The sequence below is a fragment of the Camelina sativa genome, chromosome 8, assembly GCF_030686135.1.
Source record: "Camelina sativa cultivar CO46 ecotype springtype chromosome 8, ASM3068613v1".
Classification (NCBI taxonomy): domain Eukaryota; kingdom Viridiplantae; phylum Streptophyta; class Magnoliopsida; order Brassicales; family Brassicaceae; genus Camelina; species Camelina sativa.
This window is the reverse complement of record NC_141887.1, coordinates 20,284,215-20,308,649: the sequence shown is the minus strand read 5'-3', so window position 1 is coordinate 20,308,649 and position 24,435 is coordinate 20,284,215. Positions and strand designations below refer to the sequence as shown.

General features: G+C 34.7%; 1 protein-coding gene across 4 annotated transcripts; it reads left to right on the top strand.

Moving 5' to 3' along the window:
- The first annotated feature begins 9,288 nt into the window (after window positions 1–9,288).
- Window positions 9,289–13,572, top strand: LOC104707357 (FACT complex subunit SPT16). Of its 4 annotated transcripts, none has more exons than XM_010423688.3 (3): window positions 9,289–9,589; window positions 9,792–9,853; window positions 10,077–13,572. In XM_010423688.3, the coding sequence occupies exon 3, from the start codon at window positions 10,105–10,107 to the stop codon at window positions 13,336–13,338; it is 3,234 nt and encodes a 1,077-aa protein (XP_010421990.2). In that variant the 5' UTR covers window positions 9,289–9,589; window positions 9,792–9,853; window positions 10,077–10,104; the 3' UTR covers window positions 13,339–13,572. The 4 variants fall into 4 exon arrangements, with proteins under 4 accessions (XP_010421990.2, XP_010421993.2, XP_010421992.2 ...); XM_010423690.3 differs by having other exon boundaries at window positions 9,449–9,589; window positions 10,074–13,572; XM_010423691.3 differs by lacking the exon at window positions 9,792–9,853 and having other exon boundaries at window positions 9,436–9,589.
- The last annotated feature ends 10,863 nt before the right edge of the window (window positions 13,573–24,435 follow it).

The following is a 24,435-nucleotide window of genomic DNA, read 5'->3' as shown; positions in this document are numbered from 1 at the left end:
TCCACAAAAATCTTATATATGTGTACCGGTTGTGTAACTCTAAATGGGTTTTGGTGAACTTTTTCCCTGCTCATTTTCAGGTGACGGATCTCATAACGAGGGAGTGATTACTCCAAGGAAGCAAAAGGAATGAGCTGTATGAGTGGCATGTCACGTATCCATCTGCGATGTCTCTTTTTGTTTCGCCATCATCAAAAACAGATCTTGCTTCATGGCACTTGCGACTCGGCCATCCGTCTTTTGCAATTTTAAAAACACTACTTCATCAATTTTCTTTACCTGTTTCATCTTCTTCACCACAACATTTATCTTGTTCTGGTTGTTTACTCAATAAAAGTCACAAACTTCCTTTTCACTCCAATACAATCACTTCTAAACACCCTCTTGAATATCTATACATTGATGTTTGGACATCTCCGATTGTTTCTATTGACAACTACAAGTACTATTTAGTAATTGTAGATCACCACACACGCTACACATGGCTTTACCCACTCAAATTAAAATCCCATGTACGTGATACCTTCATTGCTTTCACTTTTCTAGTCGAAAATAAATTCAAAAGATGGATCGGCACCCTCTATTCCGATAATGGTGGTGAGTTCGTTGCATTACGGTCCTTTCTCACTTATCATGGGATCACGCATCTCATCACACCGCCACACACGCCGGAACTCAACGGGATCTCTGAACGCAAGCATCACCATATTGTGGAGACCGGACTTACCTTGTTAAGCACGGCTTCCATGCCAACTAGCTACTGGAGTTATGCGTTCAGTACTGTCGTGTACCTTATAAACCGCATGATCACGCCAGTCCTCGGGAATGTCTCTCCTTATGCCATGCTGTTCGAGCAACCACCGAATTATCAAAAGCTCCGTGTATTTGGATGTGTCTGTTATCCTTGGTTACGTCCATAAGCGGCTCATAAGCTTGATACTCGGCCCCTGGAGTTTGTGTTTCTTGGCTACTCCCTTACCCAAAGTGCTTATTTTTGTCTTGACCGACCCACTGGTCGAATTTACACTTAACGGCATGTTCGCTTTGTTGAGACAAGCTTCCCGTTTGCTTCAATTCCCTTGATGTCTCTGTTGGTCCCTTCTTCGGAGGTTGTCCCGGCTGTTCCCCACACCGTAGTTCCGATTCGCACATAACCATTCATCACAGATCCCTTGCCCTCCTTGTCGTCCTCGCCTCCTCGTTCTGCTCCTCTGTCGCCGCCGGCTATGCACTTCCCCGCTCCAACAACACCGCCACCATCGCCATTGTCTCCCGTTCACACAAATCCTACTTGACTGGACTCTGCTGCTTCTTCTTCAGGCCCAACAAGAAGTGGGACACCACAAAGCCCACTAAGCAGAAGCCCATCTCCTCCTATATTGCCTCCTTCTGAATCGAGTCCCTCTTCATCGCCACCAACGCCTTCATCGTCACCTTCGCCACCCCCTCCGGTGGTTATACCGCCGGTGCTACCACCACCGCCACTGAACCACCATCCGATGCAAACACGGGCCAAGAACAACATCACCAAACTGAACACAAAACTATCTCTCACTGCTGTTGTTCCTCCTCTTCGTCCGATAATCCCCAAAACGGTTGCGGAGGCATTGAAAGATCCCAACTGGAGGAATGCAATGTGTGAGGAGATCAATGCTCAGCTTCACAATGGCACTTCGACATTGGTCCCGCCGGCTCCATCTCAAAATGTTATTGGTTGTAAGTGGGTGTTTACATTGAAATATCATCCTAATGGTGAGCTTGACAGGTACAAGGCGCGGCTTGTGGCCAAAGGCTTTAATCAGCAATACGGTCATGATTTCATGGAGACATTTAGTCCTGTAATCAAGTCTACCACAGTCCACGCCGTTCTTCACACGGCGGTGAGTCACGGTTGGCGACTCCGTCAAATTGACGTCAATAATGCATTCTTGCAAGGTTCTCTTTCCGATGAAGTCTATGTTGTTCAACCTCCGGGATTCGTTGATCAAGACAGACCTCACTATGTCTGCCATCTTCGTAAAGCTCTCTATGGTCTTAAACAGGCTCCCAGAGCCTGGTATCAAGAGTTACGCGGATATCTCGTTCAACTTGGCTTCCACAACTCTGTTGTCGATGCGTCTCTGTTTATCCAATGTCGAGGTCCTGATGTTGTCTATGTACTTGTTTACGTAGATGACATGCTTATCACTGGCAATGATGATACTATTGTCACCCATTTCTATTTAAAGGACCGTGGTGACATGCATTACTTCTTGGCCATTGAGGCAACACGTACGTCCAAGGGCTTACATCTCATGCAGCGTCGTTACATTATTGATCTATTGACTAGGATGAATATGCTGCATGCTCGACCTGTTACGACTCCAATGTATCCGACTCCGGCTCTTACGCTTACCTCCGGTTCACCACACACCAATCCCCATGAGTACAGAACTGTGATTGGCAATCTCCAATACTTTGCCTTCACCCGACCTGACATTGCGTATGCCGTGAATCGCCTCTCCCAGTCATGCACAGTCCAACGGATCTTTACTGGCAGGCGGCAAAACGCATTCTCCGTTACTTGGCTGGAACTCCTACACTTGGTATCTTCCTTCGTGCTAATACACCTCTTAGTCTTCATGCTTACTCTGACGCTGACTGGTCCCTCAACCTGGATACTTGTATCTCCACTAATGCGTATATTGTGTATCTTGGTGGTAATCCCATTTCATGGTCCTCCAAGAAACAAACAGGAGTCGCTCGATCATCCACAGAGGCGGAGTATCGCGCTGTCGCTAATGTTGCTTCCGAGCTGAGTTGGGTCTGCACATTGCTTACGGAGCTTGGTCTTTGGGTTCCGCCACCGCCGGTAATATACTGCGATAATGTTTGCGAGAATGTTGGCGCCACATATCTCTCTGCACACCCAGTCTTTCACTCTAGGATGAAGCACATTGCAATTGATTTTCACTTTGTGAGACAATATGTTCATTCTGGTGCTCTCCGTGTCTCCCATGTATCCACGCATGACCAGCTCGCCGATGGTTTAACGAAGCCGCTACCACGTCCAGAGTTCATTAATTTTGTCTCCAAGATTGGAGTTGCTACAGCCCCTCCATCTTGAGGGGGCGTGTAAGAGAGAGGACATATTTGTAATTAGATATAACCTAGATATTACCTAGTCTCTCATGTATCTCTCCATATATATATTGTACAGCCACATATGTAATATATTAAGCATTCTCTCATACATTTAAGAGCCTACTGATCTTTCTTTTCTAATTTGTAACATTTATTGAACATTTGCAGCGCCTTGGCTCAGTATCTTAAAGAACGTTTTTCAAGTATTCTTTCTGGAGATCTACGTTTAAGCAAGATTTTGGCCGGAAAGACAAGAAAGCTAGCTGCTCGAATGTTTTTCGAGACACTGGTGAGGTGAGTGGTGATCGATGATTCTTATCTGACTGAAATGTGTTTGTTTTCTGATTACCGGCATTGAAGTCTAGAGGACTTATAGATGTGCAGCAGAATCAACCCTATGGCGGTAAGTGAACATCGTTGCATCCATCGTCAGCTGAATCTAGGCAGTCTAGGTCTTTTCACTTTACAAGATAGATCATTTATATATATACTAGATAGTATAAAATATGAAATGTTACGATTCGTAATGATTAAACTCAAAAGTTGACGATGTTATGAGTCGTAATGATAGTTTGAACTTCTAAAATCTTTATAAAAAAATAGAAGTTCAAACTATTGTGTACAAAAAAAAAAAAAAAAAAAAAATACAAAGAGATATCATAAATATCAAAACAAAAATATTAGAAAACAATTCCATAATGAGAATCAGGAAAAAAAAAAAGTTTCCATTTGAGAATTTGATATATGTTAACTCAAAACTTTTAATACCACAAACAACAAAACTATTGTAATTCGTTTATTTTTGTGTGTGATCTAGTGTGGTTTAGCGCTATTTGTTTAATGTGACCGACTTATTTTATTATATAAAGTATGGTTTCATAAGTTACTAATTCATAAGATCGCGATATGTCTCAAAATCATATTATGTTATAAATTATTAAAATAATAAAATCTATACTAATAAAAGTATAAGCTATAAGCTCCTAAGGCTGTTCATATAGGATTTTGAACAACCTATCAGGATTTGACATATCACTCATTAACAATTTTTAAAATTTCTTAAAATTTCTTGAATTTTCTATATTTATAATTATTTTAAATAACCTATCAGAATTTGACATGTCATTCATTAACATTTTTTAAAAAATTTCCAGAATTTTCTATATTAAAAGTTTTTAGAAAAAGGAAAATTTTAAATTTATGTAAATAAAAGAACTAAGTACAACGTCCCACATCGGCTAGAAAATTTTTAGATAATGGTTCAGAACCAGTATAAATAGGATTAATATGCTTCCAACAACGAATGAGCAGGAAAGCTTGATTTCTCAGGCGTCCAAGTTTAAAAGTTTTATTCGGTTTGATCCGATTTTTTATTTGATCAGATTAAAAATTTAAAAAATTTCAAAAAAAATATTATAATATTTAAAAGTTAAATATTATAAATATTGAAACTTTTTAAAAGGTTCAAATATTATATTTCGAAACCTTTTAAAAGTTTAAAATATTGTAAATATTGAAACTTCTAAAAGTCTTAGCTTTTAAAAGGTTTCAAAATATTATAACTTTTAAATTCTTAGCTTTTCAAAGGTTTTTAAAAAATAATTTGTAAAATTTAAAAGTTTAAATATTTAAAATATTTAAACTTCATAAAATATTTTAAAATATTACAATTACTTAACCTCCATAGAAATTTTAAAATATTATATGTATACTAATAAAAAGCTGAAGCTATAAACTCCTACAGGTATCCATATAGGATTTAAAACAACAGACAAGAATTAGATATTTCACTAATTAACATTTTTGGAAATATAGTAGTAATCTATATTATTAAGATTTTTTTTTTAAAGTAAAATCTATAGAAATAAAAAAAATATTGAAGCTATAAACTCTCAAAGGTGTCCATATAGGATTTAAAACAACCGATAAGAATTAGATGTTTCACTAATTAATATTTTTGGAAATATAGTAGTAATCTATATTATTAAGATTTTTTAGAAAAAAAAAAGAAAAAGTAAATCTATAGAAATAAAAAAAAATATGTATAATGTCCCACATCAGCTAGAAAATTTTAGACAATGACTGAGAACCATTATAAATAAAACTAATATGTTTTTAACTATAAATTAGCAGGAATCTGGATTTAACAGGTTTCCAAATTTAAAAGTTTTATTTGATTTATTTTAACAAATTAAAAATTTTAAAGGTTTATATTTAAACTTTATAGAATGTTTTAAAATATCTTAAATACCTCCATATAAAGTTTAAAATATTATAACTATTTAAACTCTATAAAAATGTAAAGTGTCATTAAGATTTAACTCTAAAAAAAATAAAATGTTACAAATATTTAAACTACATCTAAAGTTTAAAATATTTAACCTCTATTCAAAGTTTAAAAGTTTAAGAATTACTAAATATTATATATCAAATTTTTTTAATATCTTGAAAATATCTAACTTATCTCTGTTTGATCTTTATATCTTTTATGAGCTGTAAAACATGGTTTTGTGTATGACTTTACAGATGATTTGATATTCTTGCAATAAATTTTTTATTTTTACGTCTAAAAAAGAAGGATTGACGTCGCAAGACCTTGATTTGATATTATCTGAGTTTAAAGAAGAAAGATCGACGAAAAGCACAAATATTGTTTTAACTAAGAAAAAAAAAATAATACAACAAAGAACCGGACGGTAAAACTAACGAAGACAATCACCATAAAATTTGACAATGAAAATGACAATAAATAATGTGAAGAATAAGAAAACATTAAATAAAACACACGAAAACATAGGTGATAGCGATCAATTAAATATAAAAAATGAGATAAATTCATGATTGTGAAATTGTTTCGTTTTTCTGGTGGTCAAAGAAATGGTTTAGGATATGTGAGGTCACTAGTTTGATCCGCCTCGCATGGACGTCGAGTTAAATTCATGATTTTTTTGATCAGATTTGATTTTATAATACAACTGATTTTTAAATTTGTGTATCTGAAATTTAATTTTTCCTTAATACTAATTTTAATTTTTTTATAAGATAATATTTCATTACAATCATCAATCATATATAGTTTTCATCAAAATATATCAAATAAACCCACGTGTAGCGTGGGTTCAAAACTTAGTTATTAAAATAATAATAGAATCTTATTGTTATGTTGTAAAAGTTACTAATTCATAAGATCGCGACATATGTCAAAATCGTATTATGTTGTAGATTATTAAAATAATAATAAAATCTTATTATTATGTTGTAAATTATACAATTTTGTAATTTTAAAGAAAAAAGAATCGTCCAAACAAAAAAAAATCCATAATTCAAAAACATAAAAGAAATCATACAGATAATTTTACAATAAAGTTACACGTAGTTATCCTAAAGAAAATCCTAAAAATTTTACAATAATTAAACTTCAAAAACAATCCAACGTTATATTGAAATCTTTGGCCTAATCTTAAAAGAAAATAAAAATAAATATAAAGATATGTATCTCTCATATCTTTGTCATATATATAGAGAGAAGAAGAGGTCATTCGAATGTATAAAACTCAATTATAATTTTCAAACATGAGCACTACAGATGGAACCCAAAACTGTGAAAATAAAGAAAAGTCTAGATCATACAAATTGCTTGGGTAACGCAATGCGTGGGTAAAATGAACATAATAAAATATGTTTAGTTATTTTAAAATACATTCAGTAATAGTTAACATTAATATTATAACTAAGATATATTAAAAAAAAATTGTCAACAACTTAAATAGATTAGCTCAAAAGAGCCAATTGGTAGGAATATTGTTTACATAAGTGATATGAAGCGGTAGGAACTAAGATATATTAACTATAAACTAAAAATCTAATAGATTTTATGAATTATTATCTAGAACTAAATTTTTAAATTTAAAATTTATAAAATAGATCAAAAGAAACAAAGTGCAATATTGATAAACAAAATAAGAATTCTGAACAACATTTACTAATTTCAAAACATGAACAAAAAGAAGAAACGAAAGGTAAAAAATATACGAAAGACCTTGTGTCTCTTCTAAAAGTGAGAATGTGTCATGTGCCTTAGACCTTCTTCATCTAGCCTTTTTACATATGCTCCAAAATTTTGACTCTACTTATTTGTTTCAAAACCTACAAAAGTCACATAAAAGAGAAAAAAAGATATTTTAGTTAAATACAAATTGATATTACTAAATTTAAAAATTTATGTGAGAGATAGAATATGATGTTTGATGAAGGATTTTGTCTTACTATTTATAGAGAAATTTGTGGTTGCGCGACTAAAAAGACGTCAATTTTCTGTACGTGTTTGCTATGCAATGACTATCAATAAGAGCCAAGGTCAAAGCTTTAAAAAAGTTGGTTTATATTTGCCAAGTCCAGTCTTTTCTCACAGACAATTATATGTAGCTCTCTTGAGAGTCACTACAACTACAGGACTTCAGATTCTTAAAAGAGACACAAAACACTACGACAATAATGTTCTACAAAATATTGTCTACCAAGAAATTTTCAACAACATATGATTTTCATAGACATTTTCGACTTTGTTCTATTGCTTTTATTTACCATGATATTGCTTTCAACTTTGTTCTACTGGTGAAACTTTTTTAATGGGAAGGTAAATTTTCCTTATTTTGTTAAACCAAAATATACTCCTACTTTCTCCTTTTTCAGTTTGGAATAGGTAAGATTAATATGTTAACCAAAAAAAATGGAAGATTAATATATGCATCTTCTTTTTCTAATACTGTATTGTAAAATTTATTATAGTAGTTTTAGACTGTTTTATTTAATTTATATTTTCATCTTTGAATTATTTGAGATTTATATACTAATGTCCTTATAATTTTCTATTATTTCTTTAATTATGTCAAATTAATTTTCTTCTAATTTTTCAACCTTGATTGGTTGGTCATATACCTTTCTTTTTGTGCAAACATAATTGTTACCATTCGTTCAATCCCAAAAGAAGATAAAGAGGAAAAGGTCATCAACTAATGGTTGGATAAAATAGGTTAATCAAACACAAGCTTACAACATATATAGATAGATTGGAAAAGCATAAATCGTTGTTGATAAATGCATAGGAGGTCGGAGACAGAGGCTACATCATAGTGTGTCAAATAAACTTACACGAATACATTAGCAATTTTAACATTAGTTACTATCAAAATATTGAATTTGTGATGTTGGAAAAGGGTCTTTAGTTTCATTGGTTGCTGGAGCAAGCCACTTTGAGATAGCTAAAAGACCTGAACATGTTCTCTCCACACAGGAGGAGGGAAAAGACGAGGTTCTCTCTGTGGTGGAAGAGGTTGGACGCAAGGTTATCTCCCAAAGGGAAGAACGTAGGGGAGGTTGGACGCAAGGTTATTTCCCTATGGGAGGAAGGCGGAGCCAATGTTCTTTCCATGGTTGAGGAGGTTGGGCGCAAGGTCTCCCCATAAGGCAAGAGGCAGAACCGAGGTTCTCTCCATGGTTGGTCATGCACTATTATGATGTAATTTATTTTTTATTCGAAATATTTTTTGAGCTAATAATTTTAGTGATTAAAGAAACTATGCAAAAGTGAAAGTAAAAAGACATATAATAGTTGGCTTAATTTATTCATATGGACATTTTCTAGGTGGTGGTAAATAATACTCTATTTGTAACATACATTATACCTAGGTGTAAAAAATACACTTTTAATGGTACCATACATAAAAGATTTGTATATTTATAGCAAAAAAAAATTATAAATAATGTACAATATATTTTAATATATTTTTTTATTAAATTTAATTTTAATTACAAACTTTAAACCCGCACATCGGGCGTGTCCTTATCTAGTAAATTATAAATTTATAATAAAAGTAATTTGTTTATGTGTGTTTATTATTCTGATAACAAACATACAAGAAGTTTAAAAGCAAAGATCGTTGCCAAATTTAGAACCAAATTTGCTATTTTTTGTGTATTGCTCTCGTAGAGGAATTTATTTATTAACTTTATTTTTCTTCCGTTTGCCAAAAAACATAAAAACTGGATGCCAATGTATTGTAAACAACATGTGTGTCTTTCATAAAAATAGCACGTTATTTAGAGAAATAACTCCCCAGTTACGTGATTTGCAAATGAAATTTCACAATCATTCACTTAAAAATTAACCTTTATAATATCAATATGGTTATCTACCTTATTGAACAAGAATGATATTTAGAGGATTATCAGAAAACATAATTCGTTAATGGGCCTTTATTTGTCAAATAAGCCCAATTCGGTGGCAAAGCCCACCATAATCAAAATAAATATACGTTCCACTCTCAGAATTGCCTCGTAGAAGAGCCATTCTCTCTCGAGGAGAGCCTCGCCGGAGCTTTTTTTTTCGTTCTTCTTCTTGTTTCTCGGCCTAAACCGCCGTCGTTTGAAGCTACCACGTTATTGTCCTCCGTTACGAACCTTCTGGGTAAACTATTTTTTTTTTTTTTTTTTCCCTTTCTCGATATCTCACTGTTTTTAATCTACGATTCAACTTGTTTCCGTCTCGTTTTCGTGTTCTTTGGTTTGATTCTTCGTTTATAATCGTGTTCTTAACTCGATCTGTTTCGATTTCGCTTCATTAGACGAAGTAATTGAACGTTTTTTTTTTTTCGTTCTTCGATTTCTAGGGTTTCGGTTGCTTCCTCTCGCGCCGCCGCTTGTTTTTGTGATTTATTTGATTCTATTCGAGGTGGGTTTTTTTTTTCCTTACTCTAACTTTTCGTTCTGGGTGTTAATTTTGGTGGATTTTACTGCAGATTTAGACCTAGTTTGAAGCTATGAAACCCTAGATTTGATTAAGATGTGTGTTAAGTGGTCTTCCGAATGAGTCTTATGTTCTTAATTTTAGGCTTGTGCATCTCTCTTGTGCATCTTTCTTGTTTCTGAGTATTATATTACTTTTGCTTCAGCAGATAAAAAGTTTCTTCTGGGACTCTTTAGATGGCAGACTCTCGGAATGGTAATGCGCGAGCTCCTGGTGGAGGAGTGCCTCCAAAAACTGGGAATGCCTACACCATAGATGTTAAAAAATTTATCTCACGTGCAAGAGCCTTGTATGAACACTGGAAGAAGCACAGTGCAGACCTATGGGGATCTGCGGACGCTCTCGCCATTGCTACCCCTCCTGCTTCTGATGATCTGCGCTACCTGAAATCGTCAGCGCTGAATATTTGGCTTCTTGGGTATGAGTTTCCAGATACGATTATGGTTTTTACCCCAAAGCAGATCCACTTCTTGTGTAGCAGGAACAAGGCATCTCTACTAGAAGTTGTGGAGCAAGCTGCACATGATGAGTTGAAGGTTGATGTTGTTATGCATGTTAAGCCCAAGGGTGATGATGGAAAAGGGCTGATGGATGCCATATTTCGTGCCATCCGTGATCTATCCCGGGGTGATGGAAATGATTCACAAGTTGTAGGGCACATTGCTCGTGAAGTCCCTGAAGGTAAGCTTCTGGAGACTTGGACGGAGAGGTTAAAGAATGCAAACTTCCAGTTTGTAGATATAACTGGGGGGCTGTCTGATCTTTTTGCTGTTAAAGATGATACTGAGGTCATGAGTGTGAAGAAAGCTGCGTATCTAGCCTATAGTGTGATGAATAATGTTGTTGTCCCAAACCTTGAAGGAATCATTGATGAGGAGAAAGACGTCACCCACTCTTCTTTGATGGATCTCACCGAGAAAGCCATACTTGAGCCGACTAAGGCCAGTGTGAGGCTGAAGGCAGAAAACGTTGACATATGTTACCCTCCTATATTTCAAAGCGGAGGCAAGTTTGATCTCAAACCAAGTGCTGCAAGCAATGATGAACTTCTCACTTATGATCCAGCGAGTATCATAATATGTGCTGTTGGTGCTCGGTATAATAGTTATTGCTCAAACGTTGCCAGGACGTACCTAATAGATGCAACTTCTCTCCAGATCAAGGCATATGAGGTACTTCTCAAGGCACATGAGGCTGCTATTAATGCTTTAAGGTCAGGAAGAAATATCAATACTGTCTATCAAGCTGCCCTTTCGGTTGTTGAAAAGAATGCCCCTGAGTTGGTTGACAAGCTAACTAAATCTGCTGGGACTGGTATCGGTCTTGAATTCCGAGAGTCAGGATTAAATATTAATGCAAAGAATGATAAAGTATTGAGACCGAAAATGGCATTTAATGTGTCTCTTGGTTTCCAGAACTTGGAGTGTGAGTCAGAAAGCCGCAGCAAGATCAAGAAATTCTCACTTTTGCTAGCTGACACAGTTCTCGTCACGGAACAGAATCCGGAGAGTTTAACAGCCAAGTGCTCTAAATCTGTTAAGGATGTGGCTTACTCCTTCAAAGATGATGAAGAAGAAGAGAGACCGAGGAAGAAGCCGAGGGTCAGCGGTTCTGAGAACTACATTACCAAGACAGCTCTTAGATCAGATGATCATGTGGTGTCGAAAGAAGAGCTACGGAAGCAGCACCAGGCAGAGCTTGCACGCCAGAAAAATGAAGAAACCGCCAGAAGGCTTGCTGGTGATAGGTCTGGGGCGGGAGACAGCCGGTCTGCTGCAAAGACTTCAGCTGATGTGGTTGCCTACAAGAATGTTAATGACATGCCCCAACCTCGGTCTTTGGAAATCCAGACTGATACGAAGAACGAGGCTGTATTGTTGCCCATCTATGGTAGCTTGGTCCCATTCCATGTGGCTACAATAAGAACAGTGTCTGGCAATCAAGATACCAACAGGAATTGCTACATCCGTATCATTTTCAATGTCCCCGGTACACCCTTCAACCCTCATGATTCAAACTCTTTGAAAAACCAGGGTGCTATCTACCTCAAGGAGGTTTCATTCCGGACCAAGGATTCAAGGCATAGCAGTGAAATAGTTCAGCAGATTAAGGCCCTCAGACGGCAAGTCATGGCCCGGGAGTCAGAGAGAGCTGAAAGAGCGACATTGGTGACACAGGAGAAACTTCAGCTTGCAGGGAACAAGTTCAAACCCCTCAGGTTGTCTGAGTTGTGGATCCGTCCACCTTTCAGTGGCCGCAAGAAGATTCCTGGGACACTCGAAGCTCATGCCAATGGTTTCAGGTATTCAACGACCAGGCCTGACGAGCGTGTGGATGTCCTGTTTGCAAACATAAAGCACGCGTTTTTCCAGCCGGCTGAGAAGGAGATGATCACCCTCCTTCATTTTCATTTGCACAACCACATCATGGTAGGAACCAAGAAAACAAAGGACGTCCAGTTTTATGTGGAGGTAATGGATGTTGTGCAGTCTTTAGGTGGTGGGAGGAGATCAGCTTATGATCCAGATGAGATTGATGAAGAACAGCGGGAGCGTGATAGGAAAAACAAGATCAACATGGATTTCAATCATTTTGCAAACCGGGTCAATGATATGTGGCAACTACCCCAGTTTGCAAGTCTGGACCTTGAATTTGATCAACCTCTGAGAGAGCTTGGGTTCCATGGTGTTCCGCACAAGACATCTGCATTCATTATACCGACCTCCAGCTGCTTAGTTGAGCTCATAGAATACCCGTTCCTCGTGGTCAGTCTGAGTGAGATTGAGATTGTGAATCTTGAGAGAGTTGGGTTTGGACAGAAGAACTTTGACATGGCCATCATCTTCAAGGACTTCAAAAAGGATGTTCTCAGGGTTGACTCAGTTCCCACAAGTTCACTGGAGGGGATAAAGGAGTGGCTTGACACTACAGATATAAAGTACTACGAGAGCAAACTGAATCTGAACTGGAGACAGATCCTGAAGACGATCACGGATGATCCGCAGAGCTTCATAGATGATGGAGGATGGGAGTTTTTAAATCTGGACGGAAGTGATTCAGAATCTGGGGGCTCTGAGGAGTCTGACAAAGGATATGAACCATCAGATGTGGAGGTTGAGTCTGAGTCAGAGGATGAGGCCTCAGAGAGTGAGTCATTGGTGGAGTCAGAGGATGAAGAAGAGGAGGACTCAGAGCAAGAGTCAGAGGAAGAGAAAGGTAAGACTTGGGATGAACTGGAGAGAGAAGCTAGTAATGCAGACAGAGAGCATGGAGCTGAGTCTGATAGTGAGGAAGAGAGGAAGAGAAGGAAGATGAAAGCGTTTGGGAAATCGCGGTCTGGAACTAGCGGTGGAGGCGGCAGTAGCAGTATGAAGAACATGCCACCATCAAAGCGGAGCAAGCACAGGTGAAAAGGATCAGACGTTTCGAATTCTGCTTATCATTGTTCTCATTAGAGAGATGAAACGAAACCAGACTTTTATTTTCCCAGGTTTAAAAATTAATTAGTGTTTCTTTTTTGTTTGTTTGTTCAACTTCACGGCAAACAAAAACTAGCGTTTGGTTATGGTTTTTAAATCAGTCTTTTGTATTATAAAAAAAACTGCTTTAGATCATTATTAATTTAATTCTGTGCACTACTAAAATAATTATAGTCGTTTCATAATAAAAGAACTAAGAAAAACACCATTCAGAGATTATAGCATTTACCAGAGACCACTAAAAAGAAAAAATATATATATAAAATCTTTCAAAAGGTTTAGCCAATTTAGCCAAAAACTTATTTAGCAAGTACTGTTCCAAATCTCTTGGAGTGCCGGTTCGGCGAACGTGTTCCACACTGCCGGTTCAGAACATGGCTAGCAGTGCGAGATCGACTTTTAACGGGTAAGAGTATGTAAAGTTGAGGGTTGGTTCTGCCATGTGGTGAGCCGGACAAGGCCCAAGAACACTTAGAGGGGGTGTATTAAACTCATATTTTAGAAGATTTTAAAGTATTTTTAAAATCACTTGTTTTCAAAATCCTATGTTATTCAACTTGAAATTTATATAAAATTATTTATAATGATTCACAATCTCTTGTTATTCAATCCATAATTTGTAAAACTCACTTAAAATCTACTGTTATTCAAAATATTACAAATTTTTTAAAAAGAGCTATTTTGAATGATTTTAAAAGACTTTTTTAACTTTTTTAGTTGAAAAATATGACTCATACAGTCACACTCTTCAAGATGGGATTTTGAAGGATTTCCAAAAAAAAAAGTCATTGGATCCACCATCTGTTAGCTATAAAAGCTAATTTCAGTCACTGTTCAAAGTCAAAGAGAATTGCTCATAAGAACAACACAAGAACACAAGTTTCTTCACAATATTTTCTTCATGTTCGATTCTACAATAGCTAAGATGCTTAAATACACAAAACATAAATTAACTCCTAAGAAGGTGAAATGTGGGCAGAGAAACACATTCCCACTACATAATTAAAATAACTAAATGTTGTGTCTCATCAATACTCCACCGCCGGAAAAAGAACCTTGTCCTCAAGGTTCTAATGAAGTAAACAGGTACATATCTTTCATTGCCTTCATACGTTGCACCATCACTTCAGTCACAAACTTGTTTCCTTCTCGTTTCTACCTCTTTCCGGTTATGTGTCGTCTTCTCCTTTCCCTTCTCTATCCGTGTCGGTCGTCCACGATCAAATGGCCATCTTGCATTTGTGCCAATCCAACCTCCTAGAGAGAACACTTCCTCGACACAACTATGCAGAACATGGGATAGAATGTGGGATCGCCATTGTAAAGAAGATAGAAGTAGCTTACCAAGGTTTCTCACGTTGACGTGATTAACTTTGTTAGTTACTGCAGTGACCTCTTCTTTTGGCGGGTTGATGTCGAGAGTTTTTGTTGAACTGAAACCACCTTGCCCACTAATCTCCACACGTCGACCATCGTTCACTCCCTCGATGAAGCCGTCTTCATCATAAACGTCATAGATCGGATCATCACTGTTGTAGATATCGAAAACTGGATCACGAGAGCCCTCTTCTTCAACTTGAAGAAACTGACTTTGATCCAAATAAACTCATCCACTTAACATGACACCGAGGATCCGAATTTGATTAAGAAATCAGATGGTATGTTTTGAAATATTCTAAATCACTTACAAAATCTTTCATTTCATTTTCATTTTCTTTAAATTAAAATCTAAAACAAATCATCAAATCTTCTAAAATCTTACTCAAAAATCTCAAAATCCTAAAATATTAAAATCTAACCAAATCCTAGAAAAAACAAGTTGAATACCCCCCCTCTAATTTTTTCGCTTCCTTATCAATACTGCTCCAGAAGTTGGGGTCTAGTAAATATTTTTTCGTGTTTTGTCCTCACTGACATAGTATTTTAACTTCAGCAGTAAGTGAAAAAATCGGCCATTTCATATCCTACTTAATTAAGGTTCTATGTTCAATTCTTATATAAAGTTTAACGTTGTGCATATTTATACATTAAGTAACCAAATTTTTATATTCACAACCCAAACTTATAAAATTGTGCCAATCTATACTTTAGTCCTGACGGTGTTAAGAATCCATTAGCGGTTGTTTACGTGGATGCCATGTGCTCAACTACGTCCTTTTATACGAAAAAGAGACAAAAAAAAAATTATCAAAACGATGTCGTTTAGCTCTTCCTCTTCAGCCTCTAAACAAAAAGATCGATTTTAGAAAATTTAGGTTTTTGATTTATGTCTAGTTTCGTAAGTGTTGATCAAGATGTCTTCATCAGCTCCTACCTAAATTCGATTAGGTGTTCATTCTATGATTGATGTATTAATCTATAGGGGTGCATAGAATTTTTACTCCAATTTTATGGGTTGTCATTCAATTTCGATTTCCTAATATCTTGACCTTATCTTAAAAATTGAGTTACTTGGATTCGTCTAGCTGGTTCTGATTGCATTATGTTCAAAACTTTGTCATTTCAATCTCAGAATAGTGGATCTGCTGCTTATGTAAATTTTGAAAATTTTGTTATTAGTTCGAAACGCGTTATCTTAATGTGCTGAGATCTTAGATTACATTATTATACTCAGCTCAATCTTATTTATTCCAAAACTTTCAGACTTTCTTTTTCAAATGAAAGACAAAACTGACAAAGAAGATTAATGGCCTTCGTTGAGCAATTGAAGATAGTGTCAAGAAACAAGAACGAATGAGAAGATAGATGTTGAAAAAGAAGAGATAAACGACGTCGTTTTGACAAAAAAAAGTTATCTTTTTTGTCGCATAAAATGACGTCGTTGGGCATATGACATCCACATAAACAACCGCTAATGGATTCTTAACACCGTCAGGGCCTAGCTATAGATTGACAGTTTGACACAATTTTATAATTTTGAGTTATGAATTTGAAATTTTGGTTATTTAATGTATGAATATTCACAATGTTAAACTTTACATAGGAATTGAACACAGAATCTTAGGTAGGGTATGAAAATGACCGATTTGCCGCAGTGAAAGTGTTGAGATTTTTTTTTTCTAGTTAATTGTAATAATTATTCTATAGCTCCCTCTAGCTTTACTTAATTTCTAAAGGCCAATAGTACAATCATAGGTTTTGGCATCTTCTAATATAAAAATATATGGTGGATTATCTATTCGTAAAGGACATGCGCCACTGAATGCGCCACTTAATTATTTTGAAATTTAACGATTTCAAGAGGTTAAGAGTGGTAGAACCAATCAAGTTCTAATCCTAATATATCATTTAAAAACGTACGTAAGGACATTGCAATATAAGATTTATGTACAAGTTGATAAAATGCATGCAACATCAAAATGAGGTAATAATTCTTTAGTTTTTTCTTAACCAATAGTATTTTTTTCTCTTATGGTCTATTTTTAAAATCTTAATCATACATATTTTATTTCTTGTTACATATTGTGATATTGTCTCGAGACAACTACTCTCGAGAGACTCAAGATTTTGTTTCAATGGTTGATATTTAGTTTTTAAGAATTATGGAGTTAAAACCACATGATCTTGGGGGAATAATAATCTTAGTTACCTTTCAAACTTTCTTATAAATGTTTATGTTATTCTAATGATAAGTTGTTTATAAAAACGTAATATATTTTTATTATAATTTATAACTAGATAAATACCCATAATAATTTTAAATAAAAGTCTATTAGATTAAAAGTAAAATAATAAAAATATTATAAAAATATTCTGGGTATTTATCTAGAATTGAACAAAAACTAAAAGTGGTATATTTGGAAAACAAAACTCATAAAGTAAATATCTTATTTGTTTGCATTAAGCAGATATGATTTTTTTTTGGAAAAAAAAAATAAAAGTGGTATATTTAGAAAAAAACTCATTTTAGTGGTATTTACGAGAATTGCCCAACTAAATATCTTATTTGTTTGCATTAAGCAGATATGAATTTTTTTTTGTTAATATTGACCATGTATACTTTCAAAAAAAAAATCCTCTAATAGATGGAAAATGTTGTAAGTTTCATAAAGTAAAATATACACCAAATGCAAAACATTAAAGTTTTGAGAGATGTTTAAAGTATTATGTCCATTACATCGAAACAAACTACCATTAAATTTATACCCTTCTTATTGACCCGCCACAACTTGCTGAATCAAGCTGAGAATCAGCAAGCTGCGGCGGCTCAACATGGTACTGCTGCTGGTAATCAAGGGGTTGCGGCGGGGAATCAAGGAGCTGCGGCGGCTCAAGGAGCTGCGGGGAATCAAGGTTTTTGGAAATATTGCGATCTTTAGAATATTTAGAATATTGTTTGAATAGACCAATAGTTTAGAATTATGATTTAATTTAATTGAAGATTATGAATAATTAGTTTATGAAATTCTGTACAGAATACGCCTTAAATTATTCAATTATATAGGGATATTTTAAATACTAAGATCCTAACCGGAATTTGATTAAACATTTATAAACTGAATGATGAATGATAATTAAGATATGATAATAGATCCAAGTAAGAAACGGGCGGATCTTGAATAAAAAACTGTTTTAAACTTGTTTTTAGTAAAAAATAAATTCCTTTGTAGAGTTTCCTTTTATTGAGCTGATGTATATCTAGTAATTATACGATCGACAGTTGACATATTCATTAAATATTTTATCGATGAAAAAGTATTAAAATTTATTAAATTAGATGTTCAATGGAAAGAAATAAAAAGAGCATACAATTGGTAAGTGATTACATTCTTATTTTGTTGTTATTAATGTCAAAACTTAGAAATAAAATGAAAAGATATAAGTAAAATGAGAAAATGTAAAATATGTGCATCTTCTCTAAATTTAAAATTTACATATTTTTATAAAATACAAAAATATATATATTTGAAGAGTATACGTTTATCTTACTATATTAATTGAAAAAGACATATATGAAACGAACCTAATAAAATGTAAAAAATTACATTGTCATATCATTGGTCTTTTAAAGCAAATTTTTAATTTTTCAGTAAAGGTAAAAATGTAATTTAAATATTAATGTAATGTACTTTAAAAAAAATTAATATCAAAGGCAAAAGGTAAAAAATTTAAATTTATCAATATACATATCAAATTAATGTACTTTTTTTTTGAAAATTAAGATTTAGTTATAAAATGTAATTACAAAACTATATACTTTACATATTATACATTTTCTAAAAATTCTTAAATAATGAAGCTCTATAACATTTAATAAAGTTTTACAAATAAAGAACCATTTAGTTTCGACAATCCATTCCATATGCATACAGACAGACATATGTTTTGGTCTAATCAACAAGGTCCATATGATTAGAATCCAGTTTGTTTTAAAAGTGAAATCCAATTTGTATATGAAGGAAACATAGAAAAATTCCGGTTTTGAATTGATTATTAATTACAAGAGAAATTACCGGTTTTCACTTTTAGCTACACCTTTCCCGGTTTAGGTTGAAACACCACAACCTTAACCAGAGGCTTTTAGGGTCAAGTTACAGTTTTTTTGAAGCAACTATGATCTTTGACTCATTGTGAGAGTGTTAATTGTAGGATCAAGCTGTCATCAAAGGGGCAGATTCTTCAGGAGTGAATATTGTGAAGATGTATTGGATGGCTGAAGTAGTGTCTGTGTGATTCAAGACGTGATACAAGATTGTTGTTATTTTATGTGTATGAGAAGTCTGTAGAGGAGAGTTCACATACAAGTCAACGAAACAAGTCTTAAGTTGTTATGGTGTAGCTACTTTAATCCTCATTGGTTATAAAAATGAGAGGTTCTTCTTAAATTTTAGTGTGTGAACCGGAGTGATCGGCGCTGGGAGAAGACTGGACTTTGAGACGAGATTGATAACGTTCTTCATGTTCCATCGCATTACTCGAAGAAGATGATGGACCGCCATTGATATTCATCGTAATTATAACAAAAGCTTATGTAGCTCAGTGGTAATTTAGCTTCCCGTCGAAGGTCTGGGCGTCGTTTCATTATGATTGATTACGACCTGAATTCTTGTTACTTTTCTCACATCAATGTTATGTTAATTTGGGCTTTTCAGAATAGTTAGATACGCATCTTCACAAGTTCAAATTATAGAATAAACTTCTTTTTCAATTAAAAATCCACAAGAGATACAACAACAACTTCGAAATAGAACAAAACATTTATTTTATTAGTCTAAAATAAATTTTATGTGTTCTAGATATATTGTTGTTGTTATACTCCCGACTACAATAATTCTCCTTATTAGTTATTAGTTATTACAGTATTATGTAAATTAAAATGTAGAAGGAAGATTTATTCCATGTGTTATCGGGGTCACGGGTGGGCAGTCAAGTTTGAAGCAGTTGCAAAATGTGATAGCCCTGTTCTTTTACCCAGTCGCTGCGATAGTATTGAGCGACTGAAAATCAGTCTCTCTCCTTCATAATTATTTTCCTGTAATATCTCTGATAGTAAATCCAGCGACTCCATTGAGATATTTTCTAAGAGAAACCAGCGACGCGGTAATCGCTAAAAAAACCAGCGACTGTTTTAAGTGGGTCTCTAAAGCTTCGGCGACTGTTTCGTAACAACACCAGCGACCGTTATATGTGAAAGTGGTGTGGAAATCATGTTATTTTTTGAATCGCTCAAATGAATCGCCGCGATTGGAAATAAAACAGGGCTTTTGTTCTTAACAATAATACATCATCCATGTATAAAAAAATATTCACGGAGGCAGACCTCCTTGCACAATTTGGTGGCGTTTCTTTTATTACATATCCCTGGGGCCGCTTCTTTGCTTCGGTCTCCTGGACATACTTCATAAGGATATGGCTATTTCTCTCCCGTTGTTTTTCTGATCGAATAAAATTTGATTTATCAATAACCAAGTATATTCATGTCTTATTGATACTTTCTTTTTTTCTCCCAACCACTCATATTTACTTAAAAGACCATTTATTTACTGGGATTTTAAATGCATAATTAATTTCCCTTCGTAAGAAATATTACATTTGTTAGATGATTCAGCATTGTTTAAAATTTTGTTTCCATGTGGTAATTTGATTTCTCACAAGTAAACTTTTTTTGCAAAATTTTTATATTTTTGACCCTTTCTAAAGAGTAAAAATGAGCAAGAACGAAAATTATTATTAATTTTTGTTTTTTAAAGTAAAAGGAAAAAGACATTCTTTGGTTTTGTAGATTATAAGCATGTTGTATATATATATCTATATATAGTTCTATCAAATTACGATTTGGGGAAAAAAATTCAATAAAAGGTTTATTTATAATTGGGGTTTGCAAGTGAAACCTCCCTTCTAGTTAAAAGTTTCAAGTTTAAAGATAAAAAAAATTCATTTCTTAAATTAAGTAATTTTATTTTTTAATTAAGAGTATAATTGACTTTATATTTTCTAGAAAACCTATTTCACCAAACTTATCTATATAAAGTAGATGGACAAACTTTAAAACAAACATCCTTTATTTATTTATTTATTTTTTTTTGCCTAAATCATCATTGACCTAAACATGAGTTAGTCAACCATGTGTTTTGCAAGTGAAACCTCCCTTCTAGTTAAATGTTTCAAGTTTAAAGATAAAAAAAAAATTCATTTCTTAAATTAAGTAATTGTAATTTTATTTTTTAATTAAGAGTATAATTGACTTTAAATTTTCTGGAAAATCTATTTCACCAAACTTATCTATATAAAGTAGATGGACAAACTTTAAAACAATCATCCTTTATTTCTATTTTTTTTTTTTGCCTAAATTATCATTGACCTAAACATGACGTTAGTCAACCATGTGTTTTGGATGACTCATCATATAAAAGGTACTTAGTAAATTAGAAATAATTTATGACGAGACGTTACATTGAATGGAAGACTACCTTTTTGTGAATTTTTATTGAAACATATTCCATTGAAATATTTGTGAACTAGTATTAGAATCATTAAATTTAATTTTAATGACACCTATGGAGAGAAAACTTAAGCCGCATGGAATCACAAGCGGATACATAGAAGCGTAGAATCAAATTTTTAATAAAATTTAGGAACCGGGTGGTATATATACAATCAAATACTAAACATAAAAATCATATTATAAATAATTAGATTTAAGTAAAATCATGATAAATAATACTAAAATAAATCCTACATCTTACTATATATAAAATTAAGTGAATACAATGGCAGAGTGTTTCGTAGTGCAGTGGGAGAGAGGGATGTTAAGTCTTTAGAGGAGACCTGTTCTATTCTTTGAACGAACAAAAACAAATTGTCATTAAAAACAAGAGGCAAAATTGTAATTTTCTCACGAAGTCATCTTCTTCCCTTAAAACCCTATTCACCGTTCTCTACTCTCCAACGCTTTCAACTCGGAATCCTACGATTCTAAAAGGCTCATTTTAGGAATCGCGATTCTGAACGATTTCCGGCAATTCCGATTTTGGAGGGGGGAATCGTTTCCATGCAACCTAGGAGAAAACTCTCTTAATTTAGTTATTTTGCTTTTTCTTCTATTTCTTCTATTTTCATTCATTTTTAATACCGACCTCCAACTGCTTAGTTGAGCTCGTAGAATAATACTCGATCCTCATGGTCAATTTGTGTGACATTTTAGTTTGCGAAGATATCTAAAAAGAATTGATTTGGTCATCTATTTCAACAAAATGCATTTATCTTTTCGGTGAAAGGTCTAGAGAGAATTTCATATTTAAGTGTGCTTATGCTATAGTAGTTTCAAGAGAGAAATAATTATCGGAATTGTGCGAGTGCGGACAAACCGGCCGTCGGATATGGATGGGCCCACTAAGAGAGGTAGAGGACGTGAGACCCACTAAGAGAGGTGGCATGAAGCGACCACATCCATATTTCCAATCTTTGCACAGGAAACAATCTCATCGAAACCCCATAATTTCGACGAGACAACCGGTGTAGAAATCACTCCTTACAAAAAATTCCATAAGTACATGCTATGTCCAACTAACCAATACTCTACATCAACTGAATACAGTCATATGAATGTAATTCAGCTCCACAAGCACCTTACATTTGTAGACTTCTCTCACTCTGCATCATACTCCTTTGACATCCGACCGAACAAGCCACTTGTCTCCACTTCGAGGAACAAGCATCAGTTAAATCACTTATCCGAACACGATCTCATATTGGTACTTAGTCGCACAACCAACTACCCCTAAGTGACCAAGTATCAAGAGAGATAGGCTGGAATACTCTATTCTGCTCCAGCCACGAACTTCTCCTCACCAACGATCCGCTTCGACCTACACTAACTATATTCCGTAGTCCATTAACCACAACCACGGTTCACCCATTACACTTCCACACAACCACTTAAAAATTTTCGACAACTATTGCCAAAAACCAAGCTAACCAAACCCGCTCCGCAAGAGCTAACTGTTGGTGTCAATCGACACCTCCACCTGGTGTTGGTCAACACCGACGTCATCGGCATCACCTCTATCGATCATTCCTCGCCAAGCCCTAACTTCAGCCTTTCTCCAATGACCAAACACACAACTACATGTTTGTGTTTACTGAAACGACCATGGTGTCGGTCGACACCCAACCTTGTCACGAAACTGTCTATGCCAGACCAAGATATAGACACTTGCTTAAATCAGAAACCAACCATTCATTTCACAAACCCACCGTTGGATATGAAGGTTATACCCCATGAAGCTCTCCACCAAATTTTAGTCAAATCGGACTCTGTTTCATGCTTCAAAAAATTGTCTCAAAGTAGCCATCCCGGACCAATCCATGCTTTCCGTCTGTAAATGTTGGTGTCGACCGACACTAAAATGGGGTCGACCGACACCACCATGGTGTCGAACGAAACTAACCACGACCAAAGCCTTCCTTGAAGCTCCTTTTCACCACAAAACCATAATCCTTCACAACTATCAATTCTCTAATAGATTAAAGCTCTGAATGGTTACAGCGGTTGAGGCGAACAAATCCATCTCCGGTTTAAACAGTTTTTCGTTTACCACTCATCAAGTATAGTCCGCAGTGGTGCAGTTCAAAAAATATAAAAAAAACCGCATCGTACCAACTGCAGACCATGTTTACATACAAATAAAGTTGGCCCGCAGCGATTTATTGTCCGCCTTAAAAATAGAATGGTCCAAACCGCAGACGGATTTGGCCGTCCTGACCGCAATTATCATACATACCCTAAGCATTATATAACACGACTTACCTCGATAGCAGCCATGAGAGAACTTTTTTGTCTCTCTCAATCCAACACCAAGCTCCCTTAACACTTATATATCATTACCCTCTCCTCTATCTTATAGATGTGGGAATTATCACACTTCAAAAAAGATGTTCTCAGGGTTTGACATTGTTAGTTATAATTGAGTTAAGGCTTATGTTAGTTTATATAACTATATGATTAGATGCAATGGCGGACCCAAGTGAGAGAGTATGGGGTCAGTTTTTTTAAGAAAATTTAGTGTAAATTTACCAGGTTTTAATAAAAATTATTATAATGAGCCCATCAAAAAGGTTTATTTAGTCTAAAACCAATAAATCAAATTGTTTTTGTTTAATTTTCTTTCAATATTTTGGTAGCCCAGTTCTAAAAAATAGTTTTTTATGTTTTAATCGTGACTTGTTACAAACCATTGTTAGTGTAGGGAGTTGCAACGGTTTTTTGCGTGTCTTTAGAAAAACTACATAAGTTGGATGTTGTCATATTGTAAAAAAGTTATCGAGAATAATAGAGAAGTTTTCAACTTTTTAATTCTTTGTTTTTCTCTATCATGCTCTATATTTGAAGCAATGGCTTCTAGACTTCTAGTGTAATACAAGAGCAAAACTCTAACAGACTCAGTTCCCCCAAGTTAGCTAGAGGGATAAAGGAGAGTATTGACAATACAGATATAACGTACTACGAGAGCAAGCTGAATCTGAACTGGAGATAGATCATGATGACGATCACAGATGATCAGCAAAGCTTGAAGAGCATGTTTATAG